The sequence below is a fragment of the Pelmatolapia mariae genome, linkage group LG10_11 (assembly GCF_036321145.2).
Source record: "Pelmatolapia mariae isolate MD_Pm_ZW linkage group LG10_11, Pm_UMD_F_2, whole genome shotgun sequence".
Taxonomy (NCBI): Eukaryota; Metazoa; Chordata; class Actinopteri; order Cichliformes; family Cichlidae; genus Pelmatolapia; species Pelmatolapia mariae.
This window is the reverse complement of record NC_086236.1, coordinates 57,439,772-57,452,833: the sequence shown is the minus strand read 5'-3', so window position 1 is coordinate 57,452,833 and position 13,062 is coordinate 57,439,772. Positions and strand designations below refer to the sequence as shown.

The following is a 13,062-nucleotide window of genomic DNA, read 5'->3' as shown; positions in this document are numbered from 1 at the left end:
CATTCTGCCCACATTTTCATACTCACAAGAAGCAAAGGAAATAAACTGTCTGTGCACTGGGATGACCCGCAAAAATGATTAAAAATAGTTCACAGGCAGTGCAGAATGTTAATGTTAACCTCGCTTAACTTCACTTCTCAGTCTTGTGGTGGTTTTCCTGAATGAGATGATGCATCTAGTAATCCATCCTTCTTCAAAGATTGGCTACATGCTGTGCGTGCATCTGAAAACACAGCTGCGTCATGGAAAAACATTTGTGGTTTCTTTGGAAATATGGTTTACACTTTTACCAATTCCAATGATTTATCTACTTAACCCGTCAACAGCAGGGTACAAAAGGAGAAGAGAGACGTTTGTACTCACCAAATACCTACACACACACAGCTGGTGAGTTTCCACTGTCTTTTATTCCAAATCAATGTTGGAATTCTGTTGAACTTCAGTGTATTCTTTTAAATATTTCATCTGATCAGATCTCATTTTCTCCTCTCTATTTTTCAGCTTGTGATGGAGTCGGCCATTAATGCGCTGGTGTCTGGGTTCAAGGCCTATGCTGGCAGGGATGGTTCCTCTGACACGCTGAGCAGAGATGAGTTTTACAGACTGGTGTCATCAGAGCTCCCTAACTTCGTCAAGGTAAAACCAGTGCACAGTAGTTTCATTTGTACCTCTTATTCATTGATCTAATAATCACAGCAGGTTGATGGCTTTACTTAAGTATCTATTACATTTTCTATTTCATCTATTTTATAGATGCCTGCTTTCTTTTTTTGTATTGACTATTGGTTCAAAAATGTTCTGTACTTACAGACAGTTAATATGCTGATTTAGGCTGCAGGCTACTAACTGTTAGCACTTCTTGTACGCTGACTGCGCTGAAAAAAAGACCAGATGCAACACAAAGTACCATACTTAGATATCAGTTTGAAGGCCTGCAGTTTCATTATTAAAGTATAATCAGTGAGACTCAATTTGCTCAAACTGAGTTTTGTTTCTCACGAAATTAATCATAAGGGGGAAGCTGATGTTATTAAGTGTTAGTCATCATCTATGTGAGCTCTCATCAACAGTTGCAGTCTTACTGGAGTTTTGAGTCATTTAACAGCTCTCCTGCCTGTGATCTTGACCATGAATGAGCAGTTGCATCATCTCATATTGGGACAGGATATTACTCTCCATTTAACGTTTCACACTAAATGTCCCCCCTCAAAAAAAAAGTCTTGTGTTGTTGAGACTGTCTTGTCTGTGCTCTACATGTTCGAAGGATAAAGGTCTGCTTTACCCCCAGTGTGGAAAATTCCACATGCTGCTTCTTGTTTGAATAGTTGTAATAATCGCAGTGACCACTAGATGGGGACAGAGTCAATGGAGTTCTGTGCCAAACCACTTCTGCTGATAAAGCATGATTTTTTTTTTTAAACTCGTTTGCATGCCAGTGTGTTCCGCTTGCCTCTGATTCCTCGCTCCATACACATGACCAGTGTTAACCGAATTTTTTTGCATTATCCACGGACTGAGACGGTTCTTTTTAATATTGGATACATGTGATTTCCTGTTTTTCTGCAGAAAGCTGATGACCCTGCTGCCATTGACCAACTTATGATCTCATTGGACAAGAACAATGATGGAGAGCTCAACTTCTTGGAATTCTGGCAGCTGATTGGGCAACTTGCGAGCAAGCATGGGAGGTTTAGCCAATAGAGTGTCCTCGGATACTCTTTCTTTCGCAGTTCTGTGTGTTACTGTGTCGCCTGTGTGCCATGCAGTTAAAAAAACGGGATATCAGCCAGATGGAAAACACCCTAAAGCCCGTTTCAGTTTCACAGTTCTGTGTTTTTTAGTCAATACCTTGTGTTTCATTTCTACTTCACATGTTTCAAGAGGCTGTCAGGTAGATTCAGTCACTTTTACATAACACTACACGGTTTCGGTAGTTTTAGAACAAATCCCAGCCCGCAGCGAAAACACACATGCTTTAAGCCCCGCGTGCTCACAGTCCTATGATGAAACTGCAGAATAGGAATGTAGTGTGTTACAGCCGTGTGTGTGTGTTTCTGTGTGCGCATTCCTGGCTTCCTAATTCCTGGAAATCATCATCTCCCCTCCGGACGCCAACAGAGGTGGTGTTGTAGGGAAAGAGCTGAACTTATAAAAGAAATCTGAATAAAATGTAACAGGATAGTTCTGTGTTCTCTGCTGTCCAGTCCTTCATTCGTTACTTTGTATGTGTGTGGGGGGTTTTCTTCTTTTTTGCTACATAACTCCATCTTTCCACTCTTTGAGCCACTTTCAGGGTGTGGCCTGACTGCATCTGTCTGTTCGTAAGGCTTTGAACACACACGCACTTAAAACATGCGCGCGCTCTTGTCCCTACTTGTTGAGAGAAACTGTGTTGTGCCAGAAAAAAAGAAGAACAATATAATATAATACATGTATATATTAAAAAAAATAGCAAAGTTGCGGGTGTGAGTATAAAACGGAGGCAGAAAGTTTTTTGTAATCAAAAACACTTTTTTAGACTCTTTTGTGGAACAACGGAAATCTTTGTTAAGAAAATATTGCTGCGTTGCTCAAGCTGCGCCTCTTTCCACATTCCTCCTCTCCCAGGCACACGCCCTAAAACTGTGAAAAAAACTGGCTTGAGTCAGAAGTTAAATCACGGAAAAGATATGTGTAGCTGCTTAATCTAGAGGAAGCCTTGCGAGGAGGATCTGAAAGAAAGAAGCAGAGCATTTGCTGAGATAGTTTATATAGGCTTTTGTTCTCGCTCTCAAAGGTGAGTGTTTTTCTCTCTCCATTACAAGTTTTCTTCATTAATAAATTCAGCTGTTTCTTTTTTAAATTATGAGTTCAAACTTTTCTACTCAACACAAAAAATTGAAAACTTGAACTTATTTTCTGCACCGTGTCATCAATTTTCTATTACTTGCCAGCCTCTCTATTGTCATTACCCAGCTTGGTGGCCACAGGGATCGGGTTCATCTTCTTGGTAATGTAACTCCAATCCCTTTACACTTACACAGAAACCGGAGTCTCGAGTCGCGTTTACTTATTTATCTGTTGTGTGTCACTCCTGCCTGTGGTCACTCTACAAATTGTGAGGATTAGTTAGGGCTAAATGTAAATGTGCGACGTGGGCAAGCCCCTAACATCTCCGTTACGCGCTGCGCTTACTAGTTTAGGCGTGTGAGCCGAGGCTGTTATCGCCCCGTTAGTCAATCATAATGTGACCGTTGTAACGACAGTCAGATTTGGCTCTCATCAGTCTGAATTATTAACGTTATGATAAGACTCCGGTAGTGAGACTCGAATGGCTTCGACCCGGTGTAGTTAATGAAGCGGAGGAGAAATAGCGACCTGGGCGATGACAGGTATGCTCACGGGGGAAGTGAGTCAGTCACACCTAGTGCAAACAACACGACCAGGGTGGAGCTGGTCACCCACAAGGATCAATGGTTGCTCACGTCCGTTGCCATCGCAGAAGAAGACTGAAAAAAGAGAGAGATCCGTTTGGTCTGAGATGGGAAGCATGCTCAAACTTTCTCGGTTTTCGCGTTCTCAGTTTGTCTTCTTTCGTGGAGTAGTGAGGGGTGGGTTAGATGGACATACTGGGTTAAAACTGGTTTGCACAAGACAAGTCTCATCTAGTTTCAGCGCTCACATTACCTCACATTACCAGTATAGTCACCTAGGTCTGCTCAATATTCATGTTATTAATTCAGGAGTTCATGTAGCTACAGTGTGTATAATTTTAAGGGCGCTTAATGGGCTGCATGTTATAATACATCGGTGATATAAAAAAAATAACTGTCATTATTAATTTATTTAATATTTATTGTTTAAAACTCGAATTCTTCTTCTTTTTTTTTCTTTTGTGAGTGTAGGATGATTTTGTAACTTTAGGCTTCTAAAGATGTTTAAAACAGGAAAATCTAGCCCTTCTCTTATCTTACTGGTAATAATCCATGATGCTCACAAGCACATTAGCAGCTGCTGAACCACTCTGTGTAAAATGCAGAAAAGTGTCATAAAAAAAAACCCCTCATACCAACAATATGAACTGGGCTCCACTCAGGCTTTCATTCCACTTACTTTCATTATTATTTTGCACACAAACAGACAAATGTAGAGCATTTATTATGTATTCCTGGCTTTTAGTTTTGCTCTTTGCAGCTTTTATAATTTTTACTCTCACCATCTCTTATCAAAGTTTGGTGGATACACGAGGTAAACTTTTAAAAAGTATATTCCTGTTCAAATGCCTGTATGAGATCTTGTTTTTTTTCTTCTTCCAATTTTCATTTAATCATTGCACTTGCAACTGACAAATCACTAGAAAACACATTGCTTCTGTTTGGCAACTACTGAGCTGCCTTCAGTCTCTCTAATCACCATCTCCACACTCAGAATTGGAATGTGTATGCACTAAGAGCTTGTACAAGAGCCACGATTGTCGTCAGCACACGCTCCCTGCCCTTATCAGACAAACCCTACGGCCCTGCCACATGTTCCTTTCTACTCATTTTGTATTTTTGTGGCCCTGATGTCTCCGGTTCATACTGGAGCCTTCTTGGTTTTCTGCTTATCTTGTTACATTCAGGAGAGATGCTAATGGATTGTGGCCTGTTGAGCATTTTGATATATGGCCTGTAAACAGCCTGCTCCTGAGCTGTTTGACTTGTGGAGGATGTTAGGAAGGTGTCAAGACAATTATAGTAACGTATTAAATAATAATGAGCAGCAGGCTGATGACAGATGCTAACTTGAATGTTGAAAAGAGTTGTGTGTGTGTGTCAGTGTGTGCTGGCATGGCAGGGAGACATGAAACAAAATCCAGGGTTTGGGTGCCTGCTCTCGTTCACCCAGTAATTAGGTTAATGCAACAGAAGTCCTAATTGGCATTGTCCTTCTTTAGATGAGTGTGTTTCTGCATATGTGTGTGTGTTTTTCCGTCTTTCTGTATGTCTATGTGTTCTCGTGTGGGCCAGAGTAGGTGAGTAGTGTGAGTGGTGAGGCGTGACATCAGTGTCAGATGGGAGATTTACCAGCTTCTAAAGTTACCTCAACGACATCACTCCAGGCACCAATGATTATTACCCATCCAGTGTCCACTGCTGCTTTGTGGTAGTTTCCAATACACACTGGAAATCCTGCAGCAAGGCCTCGCCCCCACGCTGCTGAGATACTTATCAATGCTGCTCAAGTATCTTCAGCTTTCATTCAGGGCTTTTGTTTTCTGCGAGCCGTTGCCTTAGAATTCTACTTTGTTGAGACAAGAGGAAACTACATGGGAGTGACCTTAAAAGACCCCTGTGTTAGTCAAATTGCGCTTGGAAACATAATGTGCACATGCACCAGAAAATAACTGAAAATCTCTCTGATTAATCTGCATAGTAATTGTGTACTTTAGTCAAATTACTAGGGTTATTTCTTTGTATTGTTTTTTACATGGTTTTTTTTGTTAGTTGTTTATTTGTTAGAGGTACAGGGCTCTGACGTGGCCCCAGATCTTTTTTTCTTTTTTTTTAACCACAATTACTTGTAATCCTTTGCAGCTGTGAGCAGTTCCTGCATTTTCTTGGTGCGTTGCATTTTAAATAAAAAGCATGCACCACCAGCTCATTTGAGAATATATATACATATATATAGATATATGTATATATATCATCTCTGTGTCACATATGAAACCACAGACATTTTCACAGCAGATATTTGTCACAGTAGGGAAAGCACCAGTGTTCCTAATAATGGCACGGTTATGTTGAAATGTCTCAGAAAACCCTGACAGTGTGACAGTGAGCTGGGACCCTGTAACTGCAGTGTCTAAATGTTATTTTATCATCATTAATTACAGTATTTTAAATAGTTGCTTTTATTACTGTGCCTGCTTTTAAAAACAGACTAATGGTATTAATTAGTTGCATGCTTAAAATAGATCAGTGGAGTTTTGTTTTTTAGCTTTCTGTCATATTTCCAGTGTGTGCTGTGTTGATGTTGCTGTTTTTTATTTATTAGAGCTACCGGATTTGGCATCCAGTGAGATTGTAAATGGTTTGCTTTTGGTTTGCTCAGTGAGTGCAGGATGTGACGTTGGCATTCAGGTTATCTGTTAGTGTTTGGCTGACTAGTTGGGTGACATATTTCAGTGCGTACTTGTATCCCTACAGTGCACGGTAGTGTGTGCTGCTGCAGTCGGGCATTAGGCAGTAATCTGATCTAGCAGCCTCCTGTTCGCTTTTGGGGATCAGATGTCCACCGTCAGAGATCACAGCTCCCATTGTGTTTACCTTTAGAGACTCCCCATCTCTTCAGCCTTCCCTCACTCCCTCTCTTTTACTCTGTTTACCTCCGCCAGCATCCAGCCTGAGTCCCCTCATCGCTCCCCATTCCCTCTCTTCCCCTTCCATGCTGACGTCAGTTGTGTCTCACATTTCTCACATTTTTGACACTTACATAAACCAACTTGAACGCACTTTCAAAATACGCTTGAACAATAATTTTCTAAAACTCTAAATATCAAACAAGGATTTTTTAAAGGTAATTTAAGTGTTGTGGTTGAAAGAACAAAAAAAAATCAAAATTGTTACTCATTCATTTTTTTGTTTTTCTTTGTTTAATTGTTTGCCCCTTGTCATGAACATGGAGTCTTGCATGATGACAGAATAATGTGATGTGATGAAATGATATTGGTTTCATTTTTGTGTAGATTTCTGCTAAAAAAGTTCTTTTTATTTAACATTAAAACAGTTACGACTGAGCACATAAACATTGTTTTAAAAAAATAACTTCGCATCGTTGAACTTTTTGATTAAAAAAGCAAGACAAACGCTCAGAGGATGACATCCAGGCTTTTAAGGAGCCTGAGCTCAAGCAAGATGACAACAAGGCGGGGCTCTGAAGTTGTGGGAAAGGAAACATCAGCTCATCTACAGTGCACAGACCTTCACTGGTCTCAGCAGATTGAGGCAGCCTTCTTGCACGCTGTTTAACAGAAATCTCACATTATTCTTTTTCAACTCATCAGAGGAGATAATTGTCTCATTTGTTACTTCAGTGGACTGCCCAGTCTTGAAAAATATGTCTCAACTTATTAAATTAGCTATAATAAGGACTCGGTGTATCCGGATCCAAGTCATGGATTGGTCCGTTATTTATTTGTTGTAACAATGCTTCTTGGGAAATCTTATACCATTAAAGTCTGTTCATTTCCCCTTAAATGGTACCACATTTGTTGATGTGGGTTGCACCCATGAAAAAGTTGCCAAATCTTCTCTGCTAATGCCAAATAGAGTCAGTAGTTTGTTCTGCTACTGACTCTTGTTTTGAACTTTTGGTACTCCAGTTCTGGCTATCAAGTGTCTAACTGTCTGTGATTAGCAGGCCGTGCTACAGCAGTCAACTGGTGTCTACTCCAAGCACGCCATGTTTGACTGATCTGAATTAGGCTTGTTCTATAGGACAACTTCAAGTGGGTGTTGCACAAAACCAACTTGCAGTATCATTTGGGTTGTTCTTCAGTGCCATCTCCAAACTGAAGGCCAAGCTCCATCTAACAAGGTATGTCAGAGACAGGCCGCGAAATAGACGTCCCAAGAAGGCTACTACATAAGAAGATCATTTCCTCACCCTATTAGCACTTAGGAACCAGAGGCAGCCTTTAACAGATTTGCAGTCAAGGTTTGCAGGACGGTATGGCCGAGGGGTCTCTACCCAGACAATCCAGAAAAGACAGCACACAGCCAGTCTCTGGTCTCATAGAACTGCCAGGAGGCCTGACATGGCCACCCTTCACCATCAGGTCTGTTTGCACTGGTGTCAGCAACATGTGCAATGGAACTTGAACATGTGCAGAACTTTATGTTCAGCGATGAGTCCAAATTCTGTGTAGGGCAGCTGTATCGTAAGGCCATTCTGATTGCTGCACCAATAGGGTAGAGGAGGTGTGATTTTGTGAGGCAGCATCTCCCTCACTGGATAAACAAGGATTGTCGTCGTTGGAGGCACTCTCAATGCCAGGCTGTTGTGGCTGTGTATGGTTCTTCCGCATGCTACTGAGGCCCCTGTTTGTTAAATCAATAAATTGTTAAATTTCCACATTACGCATTGCTTTTTATGACCGTGGGTCACTTAATCCCAGCTCAGGCTCCTCAGAAGCTGGTCTGTCCTCTGAGCTCTCGCCTTCCCGCCCTAATGTCTCAACCTTGTCCACCTCATCCGCTGACATCTGTAAGTCTGGCTTCGCTTCTACAATTATGAGTAAAGTCCTTCCTGCCTCACTTGGTCCTCTGCTTCCTGAATGGGACAAATGGTTAAAAATGGGAGTTAGTAAGTCCTGCTGTCCACTGCAAAGGACACTGAGTAAAAGTTTTGTTTTTAGGGGGTTAGAAAATACTGTACATTTCTGCAATCCTACTAATGTGAAGTTAAGAATCTGACATTGAAGAAACAATTAGATTTTTAGTAATATTATCATATTATCTGCAAAAAATACATGAATAAATGAATGATCACTTAAGTTCCCTTGCCCCTAGAAAATGTGGAAGCTGCAATCTCCACCATTTTGAAAAGAAAGCACATGTTATCTGTTTATCAAACTATTGCAAATGTGGCATCAGAAGAAATCCCAGGATGTCCTCTTCACTTCTGTTCCTCCCACAGAGGACAAGAGGGTCTTAGGGGGATTTTTTTCTGTCTGGGTTTTGCCTTTTTAAAATCATCAGGTATTATAAATGACATGTTTGTCAATTTAAATACATCATAATATGCTTTATAATTTGGTTGTATAGAGTTAAAGGTCATATAGTTGTGCACAAGACTTCCACAAACTCACAGCTGACATTACTCTTTTTCACAATCAGAACCAAACAAAGCATGAAATGTTCAATATGAAATAAGCGTCTCATCCAATCAATGCCCTGTTTAGTTTTTTTGCATTATAATATTATTAAAGTTCACAGGAAAAGTATCTCATGGCACAATGTTTGAGAGTCTGAGAGTCTTCTAAGATATGTCCTTATCTGTCCTAAATTCTCATTTCTGCTTTGTCCTTGTCTCACTCTCTTATACAGATATGGAGTCCGCCATTAAGACGTTGGTGACCACGTTTGTTAAATCTTCCAGGGGGAAGGAGAACCTAGACAGCAAATCCTTCCAGAAACTGGTGGAGAAAAACCTCAGTGGTGTCATGGAAGTAAGTGTTTTGTGGTTGTCCGTCATGCTGCCAGTATATTAGAACATGAATTTAAAAGCAGTTGTAATCTCTAATCTCTTTAATATTTGTTTTTTTGTTTTTAAACTCAGGATGCAAGCAACTCCTCTGCTGTTAAGGAGATGCAGAGGGGACTGGATGAAAACAGCGATGGAAAGGTCAGCTTCGAGGAATACCTTACCCTGATAGGTTACTTGGCTAACTCGATGAGTCAGCGCAAGACTGAAAGCAATCCAGATTCATCGTAGATACTCTTGAAGTTGCAGTATTTGGAGAGGATCTGCATTCAGCCAATTTTTTTTTCTTTTTGAGCTTATTAAATGTCTTTTTTTTTTTTCATTTCCAAACATTCCAGCCACCATGTATACATCAGATCATAATGATTTTTCTCTGAGATAGTTAACCGGCTATACTAGATCTTAATGTCTGTTCAAATGAACCTTTATGTAGTAACACTGTCACTGAAGGATTCTGAGCTGGTCTTTTTTATACCAATCCTACATTTTATACCAGTGTTTTCAAAATAAAAGCTTTATATTAAAATTTAATTGTTTTTTTTTTGGGTCTGTGGTTGCTGCTGTTGCACATTTGTCAGTCTTTTAAGATTTCACCTTTGAACCTCCCTTTCTCATATACATTTCCTTTCTTTCTACATATGCGGAAGTACTTTATAAGTGCAGTAGTTTCTCTGTCATGATTTGACACTAATTGAATCATGCCCACTCCTTTCCACAGATACCAGCAGCACTTGCTAAATATAGCTGCGACATCCCTGACTAGTCAAACTCGCACCCTTTAGATGTATCACTTATTGCAACCTGATCCTGATATACAGTTTACACTTCCTATTGTGCACCACCCTTCACTCAGCAACTCTATACATTCGGCGTATACAAATGTGCACACACACTCCGTGCTACCCCCCTTACTGGCACAGTATAATGCTCCAAAGACTCATTAATGAGAAGATGCTTTACCATCACTGCACTTTAAAACATGATCTCTTCATATGAAAAGCTTTAATGTTTAATTTTAAGCACAAGCCTGTCGATCATTCATTCAGAAACGCAATTACTTTCATGCTCTTTGGCTCTCGCTCTCACCATTATCCAGATGTCTCCAAGTCCGGTGGATGCTTCACACGAACTATATAAAGTATGTTTCTGTTCCAGTTCTCTGTTCTTGCTTCTCGGTTTTCTTCACGTGGTTTGTGCAAGGGTGGTGTGCAGCTTTAAAGGTGTGTCTTGAACTATTTTAAGAATTTTTTCTGTTCCTGTTCAAATATGTCTTTATTTGTGCTTTTTTTGCCACGTAATGTATGGTGTGTTTTGAAGCCAAAGGTGTGAATAGGCTTGTGAAAGTGCTTGTGTGTGTGTGTCCTCGCATTGTCATGTTCTCCTTTGTGTGGGGATTTCTCTGCATGACTGCCAGGTGCGATGGCTCCATTCATCGGTGCTACTCTGATCCTTCGGATAATATAACAAGCATGAGCCCCCGCCGCACCCCCCTCCTCCAGTGAACATCCTACCCCTACAATTAACCTAACAATGTTTTTGCTGCTTGAAACCGGGTGCTTTTGGAAAGCTATGGAGTTATTAATCTTTGCCTTGGTATAGCAGTATTTTAAGCACTTCCTGCAAGCCTTTCCTTTGTTTTGACATGAAGTACAAAGCGGTTGCACAACAGAGCAGCAGGGTAATCCACTATTTCAATAGCAACCTGTGACACGGTAAGCAATATGTCACTGTCACTGCACAACAGCCCATTGTGCTTGGAGCGCGCAGTTGGTCGAGTGAGTTTAGACAACGCATGAATATTTGGAAACAAATGGATCTTTTCCCCAGCACTTCTTCTCTTTTTGGTGAGTTTTCTTATTTCAGCACATTTGAGCGCATTAGGGCAGGTTTGGCTTGTGGACTTATTGTGAATACCTCAATTTACCTTAAGTCTTTCTGTAGCTGCATCCGGCTCTTGTGTATGTCCAATTAGCGGAAAGCAGGTGTCTCTGGCGTAAACAGAGAAGGTAGTGAGGAGAGGGGCGACAGGTGGAGGGGGTAGAGAAGGAGGAGGAAGGGGTAAGTGGGATGGGTGGAGTAAGGGATGTATTTAAGACGGTGTAGTCCTCATCCTCCTTAACAGTTGCTTTTACCTCCTCTCTTTGCACCTGAACAGCAGGCCAGCACTAACCCTCCACTCAGGTAAGAAACAGAGGGACAGATTTCAACTGTGTTCAACTTTCTCTGTTGTCTTTTTTTCTAATTATGATTGCATACTGGTGCTGATGCAGCTAGTGCACGTCTGTTAGTTCATCACTTGTCGAGTACCTTCATGTAGAGCAGTAAGGACAGGGAGAACTTTCAGTTGATTCACTGATAAGGTATAAAAATCAATTTCACTGGTAACTAGACCTCGGAAAGACATAACGTGCCAAAAATGCATTTCTAGTCATTTTTACATCCTGCTGATTTTTTTTGGGAAATAAAATCTACATGAAAACTACTTTAAGCCGTGATTGGCAATTAGGAAAAGTCTTCACAGTTCACAGGTGATACAGGTTCAAGAAAGGTAAGGACCTACACCTGTTTGTGGTGTTTTTTTGCTATCCGGTAGAGCTAAAGTAAAAGCCAGATCAGGTTGCCACTGTGTGTCCCCGTTACATCTTCTCCAGTGGATGGGCTTTTTAACCAGCTTAGAGTTTCACTCTTATCAGCTGGCTCACATGTCCGGCTGTTGCTGACTATGTCCGGACTCCCGGAGGTCCATAAACCTTGGCAGAGCAGGATCCTTTTATCTGTGGCAAAATCTTATCAGGGCCAGGGGCAGGACACGATGAAGAAACTGTTAAGCTAGATAAGGTTTCTGTCCAAATACTGTGTGCAAAACTCATCTTACTCGAACGCATATTTGCAAACACATTTAAGTGCAAAACAGAATGACAGACAGGCTTTTCTCACCTGATTTTTTTCTGCATTAGACTTCCATGCTTCCCCCAATGCTCAACAGAGCACATGTATTGACATGAACTGTTTTTACTGTATCTTCAACCCACCCTTCTGTTCCTCTACAGAATGTCTTTGCCTAACTCCGAGAATGCTTCCACCCTGGAGAATGCCATGCAGCTCATGATCCAGACCTTCCATAAGTACTCTGGAAATGAGGGGGACAAATATACACTGAGCAAGGTTGAGCTCAAAGAAATGCTTACCAAAGAGCTTGGCAGCTATCTGGGGGTAAGAAAGCACATGTTCATACTTAGGAAGAGAAGATGCAAATGTAGATTATGTGTACAGAAAAGACATTGCTTTTTTTTTGTATCTTGATATGTGCAGAATGCCCAGGATAAGGAAGCTGTGGAGAAGATTATGGGAGACCTGGATTCCAACAATGATGGAGAGGTAGATTTTACAGAGTTCATCATTTTGGTTGGAGCTCTCACTGTGGCCTGTAACGACTTCTTCCTGGAGTACAATGACAAGCAAGAGAAGAAGAAGTGAACACACCCTTCGCCCAGAGTCTCCACTTAAAAATCCCACATGTTCCAGGGAGGAAGCACTTAAGGAGAGAGAGAAGGCCCATTTGGGACATCCTGTCATGGACCTCATGTTCACAAACACACAGACACACACACACACAAACAAACCTCTAATAGAGAAATAAATGTTGTGTTTTGTCTTCAATGTCTCTTGAATTCATTCAAACTGTAATATTACTGCAAAGTGAAAATCTTTAGCGTTTCAAGAGCTGTCATTCTTGAATATGTGAATATCTGTCTTTCTGCTCTTTTCGTGCATCTTGTCACACATTTAAGTAAGGGATGCCCCCCCCCGGATAAAAATAAATGTGACCTTTACTCA

The 13,062-nt window shown here is 40.9% G+C and overlaps 3 protein-coding genes across 5 annotated transcripts; all 3 read left to right on the top strand.

Annotated features, from left to right (window-relative positions):
• The first annotated feature begins 507 nt into the window (after nucleotides 1-507).
• On the top strand, nucleotides 508-1,701 carry s100w (S100 calcium binding protein W). The gene is made up of 2 exons (XM_063488304.1): nucleotides 508-636; nucleotides 1,567-1,701. Exons 1-2 carry the CDS (start codon nucleotides 508-510, stop codon nucleotides 1,699-1,701), a joined length of 264 nt encoding a protein of 87 aa, XP_063344374.1.
• A 925-nt stretch (nucleotides 1,702-2,626) lies between these two features.
• si:ch211-105c13.3 (uncharacterized protein LOC325758 homolog) lies at nucleotides 2,627-9,756 on the top strand. Of its 2 annotated transcripts, XM_063486246.1 has the most exons (4): nucleotides 2,627-2,776; nucleotides 2,934-2,989; nucleotides 9,069-9,190; nucleotides 9,301-9,756. In XM_063486246.1, exons 3-4 carry the CDS (start codon nucleotides 9,071-9,073, stop codon nucleotides 9,454-9,456), a joined length of 276 nt encoding a protein of 91 aa, XP_063342316.1. In that variant the 5' UTR covers nucleotides 2,627-2,776; nucleotides 2,934-2,989; nucleotides 9,069-9,070; the 3' UTR covers nucleotides 9,457-9,756. The 2 variants fall into 2 exon arrangements, with proteins under 2 accessions (XP_063342316.1, XP_063342315.1); XM_063486245.1 differs by lacking the exon at nucleotides 2,934-2,989 and having other exon boundaries at nucleotides 2,632-2,776.
• Nucleotides 9,757-11,001: 1,245 nt separating this feature from the next.
• On the top strand, nucleotides 11,002-12,826 carry s100t (S100 calcium binding protein T). 2 transcript variants are annotated; one of them, XM_063486932.1, is made up of 3 exons: nucleotides 11,002-11,069; nucleotides 12,276-12,438; nucleotides 12,538-12,826. In XM_063486932.1, the coding sequence occupies exons 2-3, from the start codon at nucleotides 12,277-12,279 to the stop codon at nucleotides 12,700-12,702; spliced, it is 327 nt and encodes a 108-aa protein (XP_063343002.1). In that variant the 5' UTR covers nucleotides 11,002-11,069; nucleotide 12,276; the 3' UTR covers nucleotides 12,703-12,826. The 2 variants fall into 2 exon arrangements, with proteins under 2 accessions (XP_063343002.1, XP_063343003.1); XM_063486933.1 differs by lacking the exon at nucleotides 11,002-11,069 and having other exon boundaries at nucleotides 12,260-12,438.
• Nucleotides 12,827-13,062: the final 236 nt, after the last annotated feature.